The sequence below is a fragment of the Saimiri boliviensis genome, chromosome 15 (assembly GCF_048565385.1).
Source record: "Saimiri boliviensis isolate mSaiBol1 chromosome 15, mSaiBol1.pri, whole genome shotgun sequence".
Lineage (NCBI taxonomy): Eukaryota > Metazoa > Chordata > Mammalia > Primates > Cebidae > Saimiri > Saimiri boliviensis.
Window position 1 is genome coordinate 90,679,041 of NC_133463.1, and position 22,029 is coordinate 90,701,069.

Sequence of the window (22,029 nt, forward strand, 5' to 3'; positions counted from 1 at the left end):
GTTTTAGCAGGGAAGGGCCGGGGTCTGCTTGCTATTGTTCATTTTCTGTAAGCAGCTCCCCACTCCCCGTTCTTCCTCGGGACTCTCAGGGGCCTCAGCGCCTGTAGCAGCTGTGATGAGCTGGGTGTCCCCCTGCGCCTCCCGTGTCGTGTCAGAGCTGTCCTTGGGCAGAACATTCCAGCGGCTTCCCAGCATGTCCTTGGTGTGGTAGTGCAACCTCACCGGGATGCCACCTAGTCCTCCTGCCCGTCTGTGCCTGTGTACACCCCCTCCCATCAGCTGGGTCTGTTCTCATCTGTTTTGGGGGTTTCTGAGCCTGTGGCCATGAGCCGGCATTTCCCATCCCTCCTCAGCCCACTCACAAGGAGGCTGGGGCTACAGTGGACCCCAAGAGCTCCCTCCTATCCAGAGGGAACTGTGGGTACAGCTGAGGCATGGAGGTGCCAGCGCCAGCACCCTTGTCTTGCTCCGGACTCTGTGGCTTCCCAGATGCCCTGACTTTGAGACCAGGACGCCAGTCCCGGAACTCACTTCCTGCAGGCCTCGGTCATGTCACTGTGCTGACGCAGTGATGAGGTGCAGATCCCAAGCCTCCCTCCGCATCTCACGTCCGGGCCCTTCTCCCTTCCTGTAGGTCTGGCCGCTCCCCACTGGAGTCTGCCTCCTGGGGACCAAATGGTCGACAAGGCGGACCTGGGACATTTCCTCTAACTCAGCTGGAGGGTGAGGGCCCAGCGAAGCCCCAGAGGCAGCAGAGAGGGCAAGCAGAGGGCACCCTGGCAGTCCAGGAGCCCCCACTCTAATGTTCTTCCCCAGTGGGGAGTTGCCAGAGCCGCCTGGAGAAGATCCTGGGGCTGTGCTCACAGAGCAAGGCCAGGGCGAGCTGTCCTCGAATAGACTGGACACTGCCAGGGTGTTCTGTGGAGGGAGAGGGGCTCCCTCTCCAGGGCAGACCAGGCCCCCGCTTTCAGGGACTCCTGTGAACCAGGCTAAGATAGGGTATAGGGAAAGGCAGCACGATGCCAGGTCTGGAGCTCCATGCCCATGCTGTGGCACAGCGATGTGTGGGGAAAGGCAGCACGATGCCAGGTCTGGAGCTCCATGCCCGTGGTGTGGCACAGCGATGTGTGGGCAACGTGGTTGGTCCAACAGACTTGATCCCAATAGTGCTGATCAGTGGGCCTGGGCCTCCCCCACCCCCATTTCATGGGGCAGCAGATGAGAAGGTGCTCGCCACCTCATCCATGGTTGTGAGGACCGGGAAGGGCATGCAGCAAGGCTCAGAGCAGACAGCAAAGGACAGTCCCAATGCAGAGGACATCAGAAGCCTTCCTGCCATGTCCACAAGCAGTCAGGATTGTGGGCACTGCCCTGAGGCTGGCGGGGAACACAGGGACTCCTTGGGGAGCACGATATGCACCTATAGACATTTTCCCCGCTGGGCCGTGCGGGTGGCCCGGCACACCCCACAGAGGATGACTCGGGATCCACCTTCAGTCTGTGTCCGAGGGAGCAAATGCATGGCCGTCCCTGACCCCGAGCAACCGTGCTCAGAGCCTCAGCACCCTCGGCCCTCCCCGCTCGATTCCCGGATACATGGAGACAGATGGCAGGAGCTGTGTAGGGGCTGGAGCCATCCCCCCTCCTCCGTGCCTTCGCTGTCCCTGACTCGCCCCAGAGCCCCTTCTGGCCCCTGCTGAGTCTGTGCTGCACCTACCCGGTCATCCTCCGCTTTGGGAAATGCACAGCTCACTGCCTCAACCTCGGGCTGGCACAGGGCTGGCAACCAGCAGTGGGAGGTGCGCGTGCTTTGCGTGTGTGCGTGTGCAGCGTGTGGCGTGTCTCCTCCTCCCCCTGCGCCTCTCCTTTTGCCTCCTAGCTTCCCAATCACTTGGAGAGGGGTCAGCCTGTGGGGAGACATCAAAGATTTCACTTGTACCTATGTCGTAAGCTGATGACCACTCTCTAAGCCAGACACGTGCTTAGAACTGAGCCGCAATCTGAGGGGTGTTTCTGTGGAGGCCCCTCCTGCAGTTCCCTTGAACCTAGCCTGTCTCGATTCCACCTGGTCCCTGAGAACCCTCCCGAAGCCGGATGAGTCCTGTGTCCATCTCCACCTTCTGTGCTCCAGTCCCTCTCCCCGAGGCCAGTCGATTGAGCAGGTTGCAGAAGAACGCAGGCTGCCTTTCTCCCCATGGGGCCCTCATCTGACCCACAGAAAGGGTCATGCGTCTCCAGCGCTGGCATCAGAGGCACAGTGGCTTCCTTTTGGTATTTGCCTGGAGGTCTTTTTTCATTCTGTGACTTTCAAACTTTTTGTAAGTTGTGTTTTAGATGTTTCTCATTTAAACATCCTGTAGAGAGATTTTGTTGTTGTTACTGTTGTTCTGTTTAGTTTGACAATCTTTGTCTTTTAACCCTCAAAGTCAGTCCACTTAATAGTTATTGTGATAATTGATGTATATGGATATGCTCACTTTGTTTTCTGCTTTCAGTGTATCCCGTTATCCATTTTTAAGTTCCCTCTTTTTCTCTCGTACTTTGGAAGACATATACTCATGTCCATTATTTTCATGGCTACCTCAGACATTTTAAAGTAAATTTTGTTAGCCAGGCATGGTGGTGCATGCCTGTAGTCCCAGCTACTCGGGAGGCTGAGGCAGGAGGACCGCCTGAGCCCAGGAGTTTGAGGCTATAGTGAGCTGTGATTACCACTGCACCCCAGGCGGGGTGACAGAGCAAAACCCTGTCTCAAAAATGAATAAACATGCAAAGTAAATTTTGTAACTTAAAGTATAACGTTACTATTCAGTATCTTCCCATTAAAAAAAAAAATAGAAACTTTCGAGCTCTTAACTCTGGTCACCCTCTTTTGACTGCTGTGCTGTAACTTGGCCAGTACTGAAGTTCTCTTTTGGTTTTTTAACAGTGTACACTGGACGTTCTCACCGTGATCAGAGTTCACGTTTGTCTCCTTTCGTCACGTGTTTTTCCTGCTCAGCATTTTACAGTGGAAACGGATTGGCTAGGTGAATTCCATTCTCTCAGGAGGTCATTCCTTAAAATGTCTTTGAGAAAGCTTCTGTTGATAGAGATCTCTTTCAGATCTCCAGGTCTAAAATTGTCTTTATTTTAACCTAAATCTTCAAGGAGAGTTGTGCTGAGTGTTTGTTTCCAGGTAGGCAGTGCTGTTATTTATTTATTCATTTATTTATTGAGACAAAGTCTCACTGTCGCCCAGGCTGGCGTGCAGTGGCGTGATCTCAGCTCACTGCAACCTTCGCCTCCTGGGTTCAAGCATTTCTCCTGCCTTAGCCTCCCAAGTAGCTAGTAGCTAGGATTACAGGTGCACACCACCACGCCCAGCTAATTTTTGTATTTTAAGTAGAGATAGGGTTTTACCATGTTGGCCAGGCTGGTCTCAAACTCCTGGCCTCAGGTGATCCACCCGCCTCGACTTCTTAAAGTGCTGGGATTACAGGCATAAGCCCCCACACCCGGCCGGCAGAGCTTTGATTTTGGCATGGTGAAGACGTTAGATGTGGCAGGCGAGGTCCGTTGCCCGCGCACACACGTCCTCTCCTTCCCGGCTTGTGAACTGGCCACATTTCCAGCCTGCCTTGCGCTTCGCGCTGCCATGTGTCTGAGTTTGGCCAACGGAACTGGGAGAAGCCCCAGGTGCCTCTCCTGGCCTGGCCCTACCCCACCTCGGCCTGGCGGGAAGGAGAGTGACTTGATTAGGAATTCTCGCTCCCGAATGAGAGGCGCTTCTTCCCCACGGGAGCCGTCACGCACGGCGGCGTCCTCTCGCAGCGGTGACTTCGCCAACCCCTCGGCCACGGTCTCTGGCTTCCTCACTGGCCTTGGAACGCCGCCATCGCGCTGCCACCCCGGGCGTGGGATGCCCTGGGTGGTTCAGGGAACGCTTTGCTGTTGAGGTTCCTTGAGTGTTGCCGCCGTGTCTGTGGGAGAATTCCTCTTCACTCGCCCTGCTGGGAACCCTCTGTGCCTCTGACTCTTAGTGTTTCACCAGCTCTTTTTAAAAGCCCTCCAGGACAGTTTGATCATTTACTTTGACTGTTCATTAGTCACCCACCTTATGCTTTCCCACTTCTTTAAATGTAGAGCTCCTGCTGCCTTCAGAAGACTGGAAATCGGACCCTGGAAGTGGCTTTTGTGCAGGGGGCTGCTCGGGGCTGCGCTTTCCCTGCTGAGCCTTGCTGTTTGCTTTTCCAGCTTTCCAGAGACCGTCACCTGCCCACTTTTTGTATTAATGGCTCAGCTTGGGGCTCCTCAAAGGTGGGGTGACCTGAGCCCTAAAGCCACGTGAGGGCCTCCATCCTGATCTGTAGAAGGAACACTTCTCCCCCTCATTCCCGGGGTTAAAGGGCCAAGCCTCCTTCTCATCTCCCACGCTGTTGGAGAGACTGTTTCTGGACCACAGGTTCACTGAAGTTGTAGTCTTGAAAGTTACGGCTTTCTGTGGGGTTTCAATTCCAGTTTCTAACTTTGCTTGTATCCACCCCACATCCCTCGCGCCCTAGCATCAAGCCACCTTCTCCTGAAGACAGTGGTCTCTGCCACACTGAGGAAGGAGACCCAGGCATCTGGAATTCTCTCCCCCTCTGTTACCCACTGTGCAGCTCAGTAGAAGAGCGAGCAGGCCAGCTGACGCCTCCCGAATCCCCTTCCTGAAAATAACACGCTCCGTCTTGGGGAAACTCTCTGGAAGTCTCTATTTTTACTTAAAACAAGATCAAACCAGAAACCTTTTCACATGTGAGTCCTAAAACTGTAAATCAGAACCCTTTCGTATGTGCTTCCTGAAACGGTAAACAGAGATCTTTTCGCATTTGAGTCCTAACCTGTAAACCAGAACCCTTTCATATGTGATTTCTAAAGCTATAAACCTAGGATTCTTCCACGTGTAACATCTAACGTATAAACCTATATAAAGGCAGAACCTTCCTTTGTTAAATGAGCTGGGCCTTCGATAAATTACCGCCTGGTCTTCCTTCCTTTATTTGGTGTTCTCGAGATCTGTTTCCCGCGGCCACTCCTGCTACAACACCCCACTCCCAGGTGACCGCTGCGTCCGCCTCCGTGCTGACTTGCAGCCCACCATAATCCCAGAGGACACAACCCAAATGCCATAATCCCACAAGATCAAAACCTCAACAACATAATTTTGGAAAACATTGCGATCATTTAAAACATATCTATTCACATTTTTCAGTGGGATTTGCTTGAGAAACACATGAAAACGTGACGGAACGTTTCCTCAGCCCCTTTCCACAATGAAACAGGCAATAATGATGTCCATGCTTCTGCAGGCATAAATACTCAGGCACACTAATGGCAGCCGCAGAGATACGACCGTCACGAGCAGACAAACTGTCCTCAGAAAGAAGGTCAGAAAGCAAAGGATATAAATACTGCTGATGATCAAAGCCAGGCTCTGTACAACATTTAAAGAAATTTATTCTGAGCCAAATGTGAGGCCATGGCCTGTGACAGCCTTAGGGACCCAAGAACAGGTGCCCAAGGTGGCTAACAGCTTAGTTCCATACATTTTAGGGGGACAGAAGCTACAAGCAAAGACATAAATTAATACATGTAAGGTAGACGTTGGGTCAGCCTAAGAAGAGAAGGCATCTCAGAACTGGGGCTTCCAGGTCGTCGGTGGATTCAGAGGTCTTCTGATTGGCCGTTGGTTGAGGGAGTTAGGCTTTGTCTGAAGAACTGCATTCAGCTAAAGAAATACTTGAGTCGAGATAAGGGGGGGTTGTGGAAGCCAAGGCTCTTATAACACAGGTGAAGCCCCCAGGTAGCGGGCTTCAGGGAGCCCCGACGGTGAATGTCTCTTATCAGGCCCTTAACGGTGTCAGACTCTGTAGAAAATGCTTAGTAAGGGAAAGAAGTTCTCTGCAGAATGCAGATTTCCTTTGCCAGGCACGGCTTTGCAGAGCCATTTCAAAATGCATCAAATAAACACATCTGAGGGTAAAATACTTTGCCTTCCTTTAGGGCCTGCTGTCTGCCATGAGCTGCTACACCACGGTCAGGTTGGAGTTTGGTGTCTTATTGCTACAGAGTGTTCTGTCAGTCTCAAGATCTCTGTTTTAATGGGAATGCCCGGCCAGTTGTGCCTAAACTCCGGAAAGAGGAGGGTGTAGTGACCCGTCCGACCCCCCACCTCGCAGTCGTGCCTTAATTTCTTTAGGATCCCCTTGGCCGACACGGGGGTCCATTCAGTCAGCTGGGGGACTTGGAATTTTATTTTTCGTTTATAGCACGTATCACTCTGGCGGGTAACTGTGTGCTCCCACCATTATAAAAGCAGTCGGAATTCTCTGCCAAATGCATTGGGCTGAATTGAAAAAACAAATCTAATGGCAACACCTTGAAATTCACTTGTAACACTGCTAGTTCCCAATCTACCATTACGGTCTGGGGAGTCTGCTGAAGTCTGTTCTCTTCCACAAAGTCCACCAAATCTTCAAACAAGCATTTAGAAAGTGCCGCACCTTTTCCTGTCACTGCAACACAAACAAAGAGACGAAGTTTAAGAATTTCCAGATCCAACAGGGACTTGAATTGCATATAGTTGAAAAAAAAAAAGTGGGGACAGTTTTGAAAGTGCCATCATTAGCCGAAGTGAAGTGTTCGCTGGTTTTTCTACATTAGCTATAGTGGTGAATATAAGCCTATCCTCTTCAACTGTCAAATCCCTAATCTGTAGGGAAAAGACCCCGTGAGCTCTGAGGCAGGAGCCCAAAGCCTCAGCCTATTCCCATATAAATACTGAGGAAGAAAGTAACTAGAAATATAGCCGTAGAAATTAGCTATTCATAGGTAATCTTAGTTATTCACAGGTGATCTTAATTATTTTACTAATGCCTCTCAGGTGACTGTGGGAAGCCAGTAGTGTGGCTCAAGCCGAAAGCCTCAGCACCCATTGCGAGATGGGAGGGGACAGGTGTAACTCTCACTACAGGTTGAAAACCCGAGAAGCCAGGGGCCACTGGTGTAAAAGTCCTGCAGTTCTGCGTCCAGGGCAGCAGAAGAGAATTGCGTCCCACAGGGGCTCCCACGTTTCGGCTTGAGCAGTTGCGGCAGGCCAGGAGGCACGTGCCGGCGGACCGGACCGTGGAGCGCTGCTTCCCAGGGACAGTGCCGTCCTTGCCCCCACAGGTGGGGCTGGCAGTCAACTTCCACCCAGGAAAACAAGGACAGGTCACCAGAAGTTAGCCACCGTGACAGCCCTGGGGCAGGCGAGGCCTCTCCTGAGCACACGTGGTTTTCAGTGTCCCCCTTCGCCCACCCCGAGGCTTCTGAGGCCTTTCACCCCAAGGCCACAGCCTCCTGCCTTCATTTCAGCAAACACCTTTGGCCGGAGGTGAGCTCAGGCAGGAGGCTGTGACAGCAGGTGAGAGGGGCCACTGCGCTGCTCCACCCCAAGCCCCGTCACCCGGCCCACGGAGGAGGGAGCACAGGCCCTGGCCGGGCACGGATGGCAGCGCTGTCCTGGAGATAGACGCACGCCGCTGGGCCCTGTCCAGGCCTGGTCCCTGCTGGACCTTGTGCACATGACAGGCTGGCACTGAGGGAGGAAGCGTGACGTGGAGGCCGGGGCCCCCCACCCAGACTTCCCTCCGCCACCCCCCCCAACCCCTGAGCCTGTGGCAACTGAATGTTATCAGGACCCAGAGGGATGAAAAGAGTTCAGTGGAAAATTACTCAGCCTCGTGCGAACTTGCTTCTATTTGGGGCAAGGACATTCTAGGCAGGAAACGAAAGGCTTGATAGATTTGATGATACAAATGTCAACCTTCTGCAAAAGGGAATTTCAAAGTATATGCAAAACCGAAAAGTATATGACAAGGGCTTATCACACTTAATAAAGAAGTAATTGTTCAGTTTCTCAAAGGCGGCTTTTAGAATTAAAAAAGGCGAAAACAAATGGGAAAAATACAAAAAGAGACAAACTCAGGAAAGAATAAAAATCATGAGCAAGAAGCGGCTGTCATAATTGTCATGTGCAGAAAATAATAGGAAGTGGGGACTTTTTTCCATTTTTTTTTTTTTTTTTTTTTTTTTTTGAGACAGAGTTTTGTTCTTATCGCCAGGCTGAAGGGCAGTGGCGCGATCTCAGCTCACTGCAAACTCCGCCTCCCAGGTTCAAGAGATTCTCCTGCCTCAGCTTCCCAGGTAGCTGGGACTACAGGCGCGCACCACCACACTGGGCTAATTTTGTATTTTTAGTAGAGACGGACTTTCATCATGTTGTCCAGCCTGGTCTGGAACTCCTGACCTCGGACGACCCACCCGCCTCAGCTTCCCAAAGTGCTGGGATTACAGGCATGAACCCCTGCGCCCGGCTGGCAGTGGGGACTTTTGATTCATAAACAAAGAGGAAAAAGTGACCTGTACAGATCAGAATGCCCAGCCTCACCACCAATAAAAAGAAGTCACAGAGCGAGGAGACATTCCTGAGCCCAGCTTACGTATAAGCCTTCTTGTTTCATCTTCTTTTCAGTCATGAAAGCCAGCTTCGCGTGGGGGCTGGGAGTGAGCGTCCAGGCCGACTGCAGTGGCCCTGGGTCCTTCCAGACGGCGGTGAGCTGACGTGGGCTCAGAGCTCCAGGCTGTTCCTAGTCTTTGACCCCGTCACGCAATTTTAGAATTCTACTGAAAGGAAACAATCCGAGATGCAGCGCGTGCACACGACTTTGTTATTCTTAATTAGGAAAACGTAGGCAGGGAATAGGAAAAACTGGCAGGTGACAGGCAGCCACTGTCCCCCCAGATCCGTGAGCAGAGCCCGAGGCCAGGATTCGGAGGCGAGGAGGGTCTAGGGCCACAGGACAGGGGCAGAGGGAGCCACGGCGAGGGGCTCTGGGACCCAGGGCTGGACCATGGGATGCCTCTCCCGCCCAGCATGAGCAGGCGCTGCCTCCTGGGGCAGGGACAGGCTGGGGTCAGCCTGAGTCCAAGTGCCCAGGGTGCCCATGCCACAGGTGAGAGGGCCCCATCAGAAAGGACCTAGCTTTAGCAGGGCGCTGTGGCTCACGCCTATGATCCCAACACTTTGTGGGCTGAGGTAGGAGCATCGCTTGAGGTCAGGAATCCAAGACCAGCCCAGCCGATATGGAGAAACCGTGTCTCCACTAAAGATACAAACATTACCTGGACGTGGTGGTGCACACCTGTAGTCCCAGCTACTCAGGAGGCCAAGACAGGAGAATCTCTTGAACCTGGGAGGCGGAGGTTGCAGTGAACCACGATGGAGACTGAGCCACTGCGCTCAGCCTGGGTGACGGAGCCAGGCTCCATCTCAGAGAAAAAGAGGAAAGAAAGGACCCAATTTCTAAGGACCTGAGAAAATGTCACAACCCACTGTTAGGCCCAGAGAGAGCCCACCACCTGACCTAGACAAACGCCTCATGGCTGTCCTCAGAGGCCACGCACCCCACAGCCACACCTTCTACAGGCCACATCCAGCGGGATACGTCCCAGCTCACAGTGCAGAAAGGCTCTAAACCCTGAGCTGGGCTTTCACCCCCACCATACAGCCCTGCCTGTTCATCCCACCAGACACTGTCACCACCCCAACCCAGACACCCTCACCGACCCCACCCAGACACCCTCACCGACCCCACCCAGACACCCTCACCACCCCCACCCAGATACCCTCACCACCCCTACCTTGGACACCCTCACCACCCCAACCCAGACACACTCACCACCCTCACCCCAGACACCCTCACCACCCCCACCTTGGACACCCTCACCACCCTCACCCCAGACACCCTCACCACCCTCACCCCAGTCACCCTCACCACCCTCACCATCCCAGACCCCCTCACCACCCCAACTCAGACACACTCACCACCCCAGACACCCTCACCACCCTCACCACCCTCATCACCCCAGACACCCTTGCCACCCCAACCCAGACACCGTCTCCACCCCAACCCAGACACCCTCACTACCCTCACTACTCCAGACACCCTCGCCACCCCAACCCAGACACACTCACCACCTCCACCACCCCAGACACCTTCGCCACCCTCACCACCCCAACCCCAGACGCCCTCACCACCCCAGACACCCCCACCACCACCCCAGATGCCCTCACCACCCTCACCACCCAGACACCCTCACCACCCCACCCCAGACACCCTCACCACCCCAACTCCAGACACCCTCACCACCCCAGACATCCCCACCACCACCCCAGATGCCCTCAGCACCCTCACCACCCAGACACCCTCACCACCCCAACCTAGACAGCCTCAGCACCCCAACCCCAGACACCCTCACCACCCCAACCCAGACAGCCTCAGCACCCCAACCCCAGACACCCTCACCACCCTCACCCCGGAAACCCTCACCACCGCCACGCAGACACTCACACACTGAGCTGCAGCTGCACCATACTCCCTGCCCACCTGTGCCCACACCTGTGTCCACACCTATGCGGCAGGGAGCAGGAGCCTCACATGAGCCCCAAGCTGGGGGCCACGCATACTCCCACACCCAGCCCCTCTCACCAGGCAGTTACACATCAAGTTAAGGACAACACTGGCTTGTCCCCAGTACCTCCAGGCTACAAGCTCCCGGGGGCAGGACAGGGACGGTTTTATTCACCAAAGGCCAGGACCCAGGCTGTGCTGAGGGAAGAGAGCATGCAATGCGTGGATTTTCTGAGGAAGGGAGTTTGGGGAGATGACTGAAAGGGAGTCTCTAGCTTCCTGACCCTCCGCGGAGCTGTGCCATCTCACTCTGCCACCACATATATTCACATGCTGCATTGCTTTGAATTTAAATTAAAACTGTTTATCAGAGAACGCTGAGCCAGCAGCCCTGACTGCACCAGTTTGCTTTCGAGTGTGATAAAACTTCCCGGTGTTCACATCTGCAGCCCCCAGCGCCCCCGGAGACACCCCGTTGGGAGTTTCTTTGTTAAGGTCAGAGTTCGCCTCTGTGGAGCCACATGGATGCCGGGAGGGTGGCCGAGGCCCAAGGTCCTTGGTCAGCCCACACTGCGGTGACTGGGACGGCCTGCGTGGAGGGGCGGCCGGGCAGCTTCTTTGACCCTGCTGTGCGGATGGAAGCTGGTGGCTGGAATCAGGGTGTGCGAGGTTCCCCACTTCTTCCCGTGCCCAGCCCCGGGGGCTGAGGGCAGCCTACAGCCTCGTGGGCATGAGGAGAGTGGCAGGTGCCCCCTGCCGGTCCTCACAGTGACCTCACTCCTCAGTGCCCAGCCAAAGCTCATCTGTCCTCCCGACCACCCCTCCCCCAAGCTGGGTGCTGGGCACACAGGCTTCAAGGACCCCACAGCATATGAGATGCTCACCAAGTGCCGTTCCAGACCCAGGGAGAGGGCCCTGGTCATTAGCGCTGTCTGAGGCTGCACCTGGCCGCCCTGCAGGGACTGGGTGGGCGGGAACCGTGCAGAGGGGGGGCGGAGGCTTCCACTGGAGCCCCTTTTGATGACCCCCTCCATCCCTGGAGATTCAGCTGTGGAATCATTTCCACAAGAAACCAGCTCCCGGGACGTGGTTCGTTGGGTCCCCTGCAGGTGGGAGGGCCCCACGCCCACACTCGGCCTGAAGAGGCTCCTGCCGGAGAAAGTCAGTAACCCCCCCCAACCACGACACTGACCGACATCTGCACCCACGGCGCCCCTCGACCAGCTGCAAACACTCAACTCACAGGAACAGCCACTGCTGGGCGCGTCTCAGCAGAAAGTCCAGCCTGGGGCCAACTGTGTCCCAGAAGCCTGCTGGCAAGAGGGACCGTTTCATCTCAAGAGCCCTTGTGTGCTTGAGGGACAACTGGGGTGCTGAGGACACATGCCACACCAGCATCCCTGCAGTGGGGTGCAGTCAGCCGGGTTATGCCCTGCCCTGGGCTGCAGCTGTGGAAGACCCTGGCTTTGTGAGGAAGGTGGCCCCACCCAGCTCCACCCCAGCGCTGGGAAACACTGGGAAAGCCACCTGTGTGCTCATCCTCTGGGAGAGAGGGCATGGGAAAGCCCTCCGGGGAAGCTTCGGTGAAGTCTCTGTTCACAAATGCCTGTGTGGGGGGCTTCACTGAAGGGCCTGGGGGTGGGGGTGCGCTATCTTAGGGTTTCGGGTCTCTGAGGAGAAAGTCAACTAACACACTCAGGGAACAGGCAGTGACAACTCTCATGAGGTTTTTTAATTAAAGCATATGCAGATTAACACACTGACCAAGACCAGAGGCCTGGGCTTGCAGGCAGTGGCGGGGGGCATTGGGGAGGGCCATTGGTGCCAAGACTCCCAGTTGGACAAAGCCTGACCCTTGGTCTTCCTGTACTGCGGTGCTCGGAAGTCCAGAGTGGACTGGAGTTCATAGGAGCTGAGATTCTGTTTGGGGTTAGTGCATCGGCCTCCAGGACGGCAACCCTCCAGGTGCAGACCCTGGGGACACCATGTCCTGGGGGAGCTAGGGGTGCTCAGCAGCTTGACATTTTCCACTTCAGCCCCTGCTGCCACCAGAGCTCACCCACACGGTGCTGGGGTGCCGCTGTCCCCATGCGGGCAGCCACTCCTCCCCTGCACACAGACCCGGAGGGCCCGCCACAGGGTTTCTGTTTGCCAATGGTCTTGGGACCCAACTTAGAGCAGCACATGTCAGCATGATCCCAGGTTCTCAGGAGGACCCAGCCTTGGAATGCAGCTGAAGATGAAGGCTGGAAGGCAATGGTCTGGGCGGCCGGAGGTACCTGCCTCGGCACCTGGCGTCCCTAACAGGTTTGTGGCTGTGGCCGCCTTATTGCGCTATCCCGGAGAGGCCAGCAGGTGGCCACCTCCCCCGGCAGCAGTCACCATGCAGCACCCTGGACAGCGGCAAAGGCCCAGAGCAGACGCAGCCCCACTGTCTCCTGCAAAGCCCACACACATGTCCATTCGCTCCTGGAATCCTTCCAGTTGGAGGTGCGGCCCAGAGAGGGCAAGCGCCCTGCCTAGGGTCACAAAGCAAGTCCGTGGCAGACTCCCAGTCCCTTCTTGAGCATTCCCGGGGCTGAGCCTACTGCTATCTGTTGAGGTAGGCAGCGCAGATGCTGATCGCCAGCAGCCCCCAGCTAACTCTGAGGCTCACTGTGCTGTTGCAGAGATCCGTGTTGCAGCAAAAGGCCCTGGAGGCGGCCAGGCTCTCTTGGTAGCCAGGGCAGGTGTAAGCACATGATTTTATAACAGTCGTTTCATGACCCGGGAGAGCTGGAAAATAGAGGGCAGAGGGCTGTTTTTTGAGGCCCGTGAAATTCATTCTTGCCCCTCTTGGCGGGCAAAGCCTGCCTGACTCTTCCTCATTGTTCTCCCACCTTACAAGGATGGACAGCAAAAGGCAAGTGCAGCCAGGGCTCAGCGTGTGATCAGGACCAGGGCTCAGTGTGTGGCAGGGACCAGGGCTCAGTATGGGACCAGGACCAAGGCTCAGTGTGTGACAGGGACCAAGGCTCAGTGTGTGACAGGGACCAGGGTTCAGTTTGTGACAGGGACCAGGGCTCAGTGTGTGGCAGGGACCAGGGCTCAGTATGGGACCAGGACCAAGGCTCAGTGTGTGACAGGAACCAGGGTTCAGTGTGTGACAAGGACCAGGGCTCAGTGTGTGACAGGAAAGAGGGCTCAGTGTGTGACAGGGACCAGGACTCACTGTGTGGTGAGGACCAGACTCAGTGTGTGACCAGGACCAGAGCTCAGTGTGTGATCAGGGTCAGGGCTCAATGTGTGACGAGGGTCAGGGCTCAGAGTGTGACCGGGACTAGGACTCAGTGTGTGACAGGGACCAGAGTTTAGTGTGTGATCAGGGTCAGGGCTCAGCGTGTGACCAGGGTCAGGGCTGAGAGTGTGACTGGGACTAGGGCTCAGTGTGGGACAGGGACCAGGGCTCAGTGTGTGACCAAGGTCAGGCTCAGTACTTTTCTCCCTCTTCCTTTCTGAGCAGCCTGTAACCACTGTTCAGCAATTACAAGGATTTAAATCAAGCATTTCCTGTGTGCCAGCGCTGTGGGGGGCATTTCATGTGGAATATCTCCTCCGCTCTAAGGACCTTAGGATGGAGGCAACGTGCCATTCTCACTTTGGAGGGAGGGCACGGAGGGCCAGCATTTGCCTGAGGCACTGCTTGCAAACATGAGCTCTGATTAGAAGCCAGTCTCCCCAGCCCCTTTGATCTCCCCACTACTCCCCGCCCTCCTGCTGAGGCCCAGGCACACTGCCCTGCCCGCCTGCCCACCCAGAGGGAGGCACTCACTGGTCAAGGTGGTCAGGCAGTAGCGGGCGTCGTCTTGGCAGACTGTAGACTGGAAACAGTTCCCTGTGGCGGAGCACTCATGGCAGGTCAGGGCCTGGGCTGGGGGAGACACAGCTGGTGGTCAGAGACCAAGCCCTGGGCCAGGCCCAGCCTCCCACATCACAACCGCCAGGCACGTGGACTCTGCTTGTGGGAAGGCGCCAGCTTACCAAGCCCTGCACCCCGTCCTCCACCCTCCCACCCGTGTGGATGCCAGGCCCTGCCAGTGCTACGCTCCGTGGAGCACACACGGGCTCAGATAAAGGAGTCGTCTCTGCTTTCCCGGGGCAAGAAATCACCTGGGGCAGGGAACCAAAGCGCTGAGAGGTCCAGGCTACCAGGCAATCCCCAGCACCCCTGGAACCCCTCAAAGCCCACCCGGCCAGTGGGGGCAACCCTCTGCAGGACCAGGCAGAAGCAACAGTGCCTCTGGGTGAGTCAGGAAGACGGAGGGGGCAGGCAGCCCAGGGGCTGGAAATGGGGCCGAAGGTCCAGGCTGTGACCCTGTGGGGCCTCTGGTGAGTCCTGCCCTCTGTGCCCCAGCTTTCCCTTCTGGCCGGCATGGGTGCCTGACCACAGAGGCCAGCCCAGGCTGTCACGGTGGCTGCCGGCATCCCCAGGGACCCAGGGGACCCACAGCAAGATTGCGCATCAGCCCACCTGAGCACACCAGCAGCAGAGGCAGCAGGCAAGACAGGTGGGTCCTCATGGCTAGCGGGGACAGGCACGCAGGTGTGGCCCGTCCAGAGCTCGAGCTGTCTGGCCTGGATCAGGCCAGCCGGGCTTTATAGAGCCTTCTCCAGCTGTGGCTGGGGTGGGGCAGATGTGTTCATCGTTGTCTCCTGAGCCCATCCCAACATGTGATATCACCTGAGGTGTGGTTGGAGCAGTAAATACTTCCGGGAGCACACCCTGCTCCTAAGTTCCCTGATGCCCAGGCCTGGCACCCTGTGCCCTGGAGAGAGAGTCAGTGCCCCCTTCGCCAGCCCCCTGCCTGCACACCTCCCCACCACGGCATGCAGTGGTCAGCAGCACTGCTGTCTGCTTCACCCTGGGATGCGTCACCCAGGGGTGTCCTCGGCTCAGCCACCATCACGAAGGCCATAGGCCAGGTGTCAGAATGGCAGCAGTGTGTGGCTCACAGCTCTGGAGCTGGGAAGTTCAAGATCAAGGTGGCAGCAGGGCTGGTCCCTCCTAAGGCCTCTGTCCTTGGCATGGGGACGGCACGTTCTCCTGCGTCCTCACACGGTCATCCCTGGGCACGTCTGTGTCCTCATCTCTGCTTATTGTGGGAGGTAGAAAGTTCCCTTTTGAAGTTTCCTTTCTTGTTAAAGAATAAATCGTAAGTGTGCTAATAACTTTGTGAAGCCCTATCCTATGTAGCTGTTAGATGTGCCAGACTTACAGGCATGTAGTACACTCTGTGTCCTTGTACTTTAACCAGGATATCGGTGCTGGACGTGCTCACAGGCATGCCAGCTCTCCACTGCTTTTACCTGTTTAGAAAAGTTGTAAGTTGTTAGCCAATCGGGTTTTAGCTTAGATTGTGAGGTCTGGCTCCAGCCAATGGAGATCAGACACGGCAGTGAGGACGACCCCAAATGCATAAGGGATAAATGTGTGTGTTTTCCTTTATTCATTATACTCATGTGGCACAATAGCTAGTGAAAGTGTCCTTCCTGCAATCCAGGAAGTAAAAATTGTGCTGCTTTTCAGTGCTAATTTTTCTTTTGCGGCACTGAGCATCTATTTTCAATGTCTATTTTCTTTATTTTTTTTTAATTTTATTATACTTTAAGTTCTGGGGTGCATGTGCAGAACGTGCAGGTTCATTACATAGGTGTACACGTGCCATGGTTGTTTGCTGCATCCATCACCCTGTCATCTACATTGGGTATTTCTTCTAATGTTATCCCTCCCCAATCTCCCCATCCCCTGTTCTCCCTCCTCTAGCCCCCCAATCTCCAACAGGCCCCAGTGTAAAGACACCAGTCACGGTAGGTGAGGGCCCCCTGTATAATCTCATTTTAACTTAATCACTTCTCTAAAAACCCTATCCCCAGGCAGTCTCACTCTGAGGAACTGGGGGCCGGAACTTCAACAGAGGAATTTGGAGGAACACAATTCTGCCCCTAACACAGGGAGAGAAAGAGAGGGGTCATTTCCCCGTGCTCAGGTATGGGCATGACCGAGGTGATCACCGAGATCACGGGTATCCTTGTTCCTAAGATGGGACTAAAACCCACACCTGGACTCCACGCAGCCAGGAGACCATTAGTCACATCTGGGCCGGCAGCACTCTGCTTCCATTAAATGAGTAAATATTCACGATTTACAGTGACAGGAAGTTGTCCTTTCTTCCTGACTACCAGGATTCCAGGTGTGAGTTTTAGCCCCATTTTATGGACAAAGAAACTGAAGGCCCAAGGTGGGAAGTGGCTGGCCAGGTGAGGGCTGCCAGGTGGGGGCTGCCACGTGAGGACTGCTAGGTAGGGGCTGCCAGGTGAGGACTGCCAGGTGAGGACTGCTAGGTGAGGGTTGCCAGGTGAGGACTGCCAGGTGAGGACTGCCAGGTGAGGACTGCCAGGTGGGGGCTGCCAGGTAGGGGCTGCCAGGTGGGGACTGCCAGGTGAAGGCTGCCAAGTGGGGGCTGCCAGGTGGGGGCCGCCAGGTGAGGGCTGCCAGGTAGGGGCTGCCAGGTGAGGACTGCCAGGTGAGGACTGCCAGGTGAGGGCTGCCAGGTGAGGGTTGCAAGGTAGGGGCTGCCAGGTGAGGGCTGCCAGGTGGGGGCTGCCAGGTGGGAGCTGCCAGGTGAGGGCTGCCGGGTGGTAGCTGCTGGGTGGTGGCTGACAGGTGAGGGCTGCCAGGTGGGGACTGCCAGGTGAGGACTGCCAGGTGGGGACTGCCAGGTGAGGGTTGCCAGGTGGGGACTGCCAGGTGAGGACTGCCAGATGGAGACTGCCAGGTGGGGACTGCCAGGTGAGGGCTGCCAGGTGAGGGCTGCCAGGTTGGGACTGCCAGGTGAGGGCTGCCAGGTGAGGACTGCCAGGTGAGGGCTGCCAGGTAAGGACTCCCAGGTGGGAGCTGCCAGGTGAGGGCTGCCAGGTGGGAACTGCCAGGTGAGGACTGCCAGGTGAGGGCTACCAGGTGAGGACTGCCAGGTAGGGGCTGCCAGGTGAGGGCTGCCAGGTGGGGGCTGCCAGGTGGGGGCTGTCAGGTGGGGGCTGTCAGGTGGGGGCTGCCAGGTGGGGGCTGCCAGGTGAGGGCTGCCAGGTGGGGGCTGCCAGGTGGGAGCTGCCAGGTGAGGGCTGCCAGGTGGGGGTTGCCAGGTGAGAACTGCCAGGTAGGGGCTGCCAGGTGAGGACTGCCAGGTGAGGACTGCCAGGTGGGGACTTCCAGGTGGGGACTGCCAGGTGGGGACTTCCAGGTGGGGACTTCCAGGTGAGGACTGCCAGGTGGGGGTTGCCAGGAGAGGACTGCCAGGTGGGGGCTGCCAGGTGAGGACTGCCAGGTGAGGACTGCCAGGTGGGGACTGCCAGATGGGGACTGCCAAGTGAGGACTGCCAGATGAGGACTGCCAGGTGAGGGCTGCCAGGTGAGGACTGCCAGATAGGGGCTGCCAGGTGAGGACTGCCAAGTGAGGACTGCCAGGTGAGGGCTGCCAGGTGAGGACTGCCAGATAGGGGCTGCCAGGTGAGGACTCCCAGGTGGGGACTGCCAGGTGAGGACTGCCAGGTGAGGACTGCCAGGTGGGGACTTCCAGGTGGGGACTGCCAGGTGGGGACTTCCAGGTGGGGACTTCCAGGTGAGGACTGCCAGGTGGGGGTTGCCAGGAGAGGACTGCCAGGTGGGGGCTGCCAGGTGAGGACTGCCAGGTGAGGACTGCCAGGTGGGGACTGCCAGATGGGGACTGCCAGGTGAGGACTGCCAGGTGGGGACTGCCAGCTGGGGACTGCCAGGTGAGGACTGCCAGGTGAGGGCTGCCAGGTGAGGACTGCCAGGTGATGGCTGCCAGATGAGGACTGCCAGGTGGGGACTGCCAGTTGAGGACTGCCAGGTGAGGGCTGCCAGGTCAGGGCTGCCACTTGAGGACTGCCAGGTGAGGGCTGCCAGGTGAGGGCTGCGAGGTAGGGGCTGCCAGGTGAGGGCTGCCAGGTGGGGGCTGCCAGGTGGGGACTGCCAGGTGAGGACTGCCAGGCGTGGACTGCCAGGTGAGGGCTGCTAGGTGGGGACTGCCAGGTGAGGACTGCCAGATGGGGACTGCCAGGTGGGGACTGCCAGGTGGGGACTGCCAGGTGAGGGCTGCCAGGTGAGGACTGCCAGGTGGGGACTGCCAGATGGGGACTGCCAGGTGAGGACTGCCAGGTGGGGACTGCCAGCTGGGGACTGCCAGGTGAGGACTGCCAGGTGAGGGCTGCCAGGTGAGGACTGCCAGGTGATGGCTGCCAGATGAGGACTGCCAGGTGGGGACTGCCAGTTGAGGACTGCCAGGTGAGGGCTGCCAGGTCAGGGCTGCCACTTGAGGACTGCCAGGTGAGGGCTGCCAGGTGAGGGCTGCGAGGTGGGGGCTGCCAGGTGGGGACTGCCAGGTGAGGACTGCCAGGCGTGGACTGCCAGGTGAGGGCTGCTAGGTGGGGACTGCCAGGTGAGGACTGCCAGATGGGGACTGCCAGGTGGGGACTGCCAGGTGAAGGCTGCCAGGTGAGGGCTGCCAGGTGAGGGCTGCCAGGTTGGGGCTGCCAGATGAGGGCTGCCATGTTGGGGCTGCCAGGTAAGGACTCCCAGGTGGGGGCTGCCAGGTGAGGGCTGCCAGGTGAGGACTGCCAGGTGAGGACTGCCAGGTGAGGACTGCCAGGTGGGGGCTGCCAGGTGGGGGCTGCCAGGTGGGGGCTCCCTGGTGGGGGCTGCCAGGTGAGGGCTGCCAGGTGGGGGTTGCCATGTGAGAACTGCCAGGTAGGGGCTGCTAGGTGAGGACTGCCAGGTGAGGACTGCCAGGTGGGGACTTCCAGGTGAGGACTGCAAGGTGGGGGTTGCCAGGAGAGGACTGCCATGTTGGGGCTGCCAGGTGAGGGCTGCCAGGTGAGGACTGCCAGGTGGGGACTGCCAGATGGGGACTGCCAGGTGGGGACTGCCAGGTGAGGACTGCCTGGTGAGGACTGCCAGGTAGGGGCTGCCAGGTGAGGACTGCCAGATGAGGACTGCCAGGTGGGGACTGCCAGGTGAGGACTGCCAGATGAGGGCTGCCAGGTGAGGACTGCCAGGTGAGAACTGCCAGGTGGGGACTGCCAGCTGGGGACTGCCAGGTGAGGACTGCCAGATGAGGGCTGCCAGGTGAGGACTGCCAGGTGAGGACTGCCAGGTGGGGACTGCCAGCTGGGGACTGCCAGGTGAGGGCTGCCAGGTGGGGACTGCCAGGTGGGGACTGCCAGGTGAGGGCTGCCAGGTGAGGACTGCCAGGTGGGGACTGCCAGGTGGGGGCCCCAGGTGGGGACTGACAGTTGAGGACTGCCAGGTGAGGGCTGCCAAGTGACAGTTGAGGACTGCCAGGTAGGGGCTGCCAGGTGGGGGCTCCCCTCTGCAGAGGGGCACTGAATCATCCGGTGAGCCTGGGGGTCTTCCTGACAGACATGGGATGGGCTTCTACTGGCACTGTGGGCTCTTGCATGGCTCTCCCTTTGCAGGGGAACCAGCTGCCCCCTCCTGGGGACCCCTATGATGGGGACCTCCAGCCCCATGATGCACACCTGTGCCCTCATCCCTCTCCAGCCTGCCACAGGCTGACTCATTGGCCAGGATTCCCAGGAACAACCCTGGAGAATCCCATGAGATGTGGCAGTAACCAAGCCAGATGTTGGCCTAAGGCCAGGCACAGTGGGTCCCTCCATGTCCCAGATTTTGTTCTTCTGTGCCCCAGCCACCCACGTGGGACCAAGGGTCAGGAGCAGCTGTGCTCTGGGCAGACCATCCACACTCATCATCCCAAATCCCCACAGCCACCTCAGGACAGGGACTGATCATGATCCGGCTTCCCAAACAGGGCACCTGAGGCTCCCTAGCTGCCCTGTTCGCACTGTGTTTACCCTCTCTGGGTGAGCTGGAAAGGGAGCAGGAGTCAGGCTGGGAATAGCACACCGTGATAAGGAAGCTGGCAACACCTTCAGTAGTCACCGGCCCCAGGAAGCTTTGTTTGTTGTCTTTTTTGTTGCTAAGGCTGGTCTCTCCAGGCGAGCTGAACAGTGGGTCAGAACTTTGTTCTGTGTCCCACAGGTAAACAGCCCCAAGGATGTTCACGCTTCCACCCCAGGAACCTGCGGCTATGTTAGCCCACACAGCAGAGGGGACTTCGCAGATGGGAGCTGGAGAAGGGGAGAGGGGCGGGGGTTACCCAGGTGGGTCTTCAATGTAATCACAGGGCTTTATGAGAGGGAGGCAGGAGTGTCAGAGGAGGCAAAGACAGTGACGTGGAGACAGAGCACAGACTGGAGTGACTCACTTTGATGATGGAAAAAGAGGCCACAAGTCATCGAAGTTTCAGAGCTGCTACAACACCACCACCGAATGGGTCATTTACAATGAACAGAAATGTATCTGGCTCATGGTTCTGGAGGATGGGAAGTCCATTGATCAAGGGTCCAGCTTCTGCAAGAGCCTTCCTGATGCATCGTCACATGACTGAAGGGCAGAGAGAGGGGGAGAGGGAGGGAAGCGGGACAAATTCAGGACCCCTCTCCCGTGATGACCTTAGTTCATTTGTGTTGCTATCAAGAATAACTGGGGGTAACTTATAAAGAAAAGAGGTTTATCTGGCTGATGGTTCTGGGGGCTGTACAAGAAGCATGGTGCCAACATCTGCATCTGGTGAGGGCTTCAGGCTGCCTCCACCCACGGCAGACGGGCAAGAGGAGCCGGCATGTGCAGAAATCACAGGGTGAGAGAGAACGTGAGAAAGAGAGGGGAGAGATGCCCGTGTCTTTCTAACAACCAGCTCCTGGGGGAATTTTCGCAGGAACCAATAGAGCAATAACTCATTCATTGCGTCAAGAACAGCGTCAAGCCATTCACCAGGCTTTCGCTCCCATGACCCAGAACCTCCCGTCAGACCCCCACCTCCAACATTGGGATCAAATATTCTCATGCGGTTTGGAGGATGGCACCATGTTTGTGGTAACGCCACTAATCCATTAATCATTCATGAGTGCAGAGCCCCCGTGACCTGATTGCTTCTTAGAGACCCCACCTCTCACCACATTGCATTGGGGCTTAAAGTTCCGACACATGAACGCTGGGGGGACACATTCAAACCACAGCAGTAGTTTGCAGGCTAGTGGTTGTTTTTTTTTAAGTGTATTCGTTTCTTTAATAATGCAGAAAACAAAAATGGGAGTTACATGTCATTGTTACAATAACATTAGGTTTCATTTCTGCCTGTGCCTTTGCCTTTAATGAGACCTTTATTTCCTCATACAGCCTTCAGTCACTGTCCACTGTCCTTCCATTTAAACCTACAGGACTCCCTTAAGCATTTCCTGCAGGGCAGATCTAACGGCATGGAATTTCCTCAGCTTTTCTTTATCTGCAAATGTCTTAATTTCTCCCATACTTTATAAGGATAGGTTTTCTGGAGATGAGATTCTTGGTTGATAGGGAACTTTTTTTTTCTTTTCTTTGAGCACTTTGATTATATCAGCACACTGCCTTCTG

At 56.7% G+C, this 22,029-nt stretch overlaps 1 protein-coding gene across 1 annotated transcript; it reads right to left on the reverse strand.

Moving 5' to 3' along the window:
• Positions 1-12,126: 12,126 nt before the first annotated feature.
• Positions 12,127-15,074, reverse strand: LOC141581419 (lymphocyte antigen 6D-like). The gene is made up of 3 exons (XM_074386634.1): positions 14,989-15,074; positions 14,290-14,388; positions 12,127-13,253 (listed from the first exon to the last, which is right to left on the reverse strand). The coding sequence occupies exons 1-3, from the start codon at positions 15,035-15,037 to the stop codon at positions 13,069-13,071; spliced, it is 333 nt and encodes a 110-aa protein (XP_074242735.1). The 5' UTR covers positions 15,038-15,074; the 3' UTR covers positions 12,127-13,068.
• Between the last annotated feature and the right edge of the window lie 6,955 nt (positions 15,075-22,029).

What these genes read in the sequence shown, in the direction of transcription:
- LOC141581419 (XM_074386634.1), bottom strand. Translation starts at nt 15,037, where the DNA reads ATGAGGACCCACCTGTCTTGCCTGCTGCCTCTGCTGCTGGTGTGCTCA. An exon ending in TCTGCTGCTGGTGTGCTCAG is followed by an intron (nt 14,389 to 14,988) that starts GTGGGCTGATGC and finishes TGTCTCCCCCAG; the next exon opens with CCCAGGCCCTGACCTGCCAT. An exon ending in CTGCCTGACCACCTTGACCA is followed by an intron (nt 13,254 to 14,289) that starts GTGAGTGCCTCC and finishes TCTATTTTCCAG; the next exon opens with CTCTCCCGGGTCATGAAACG.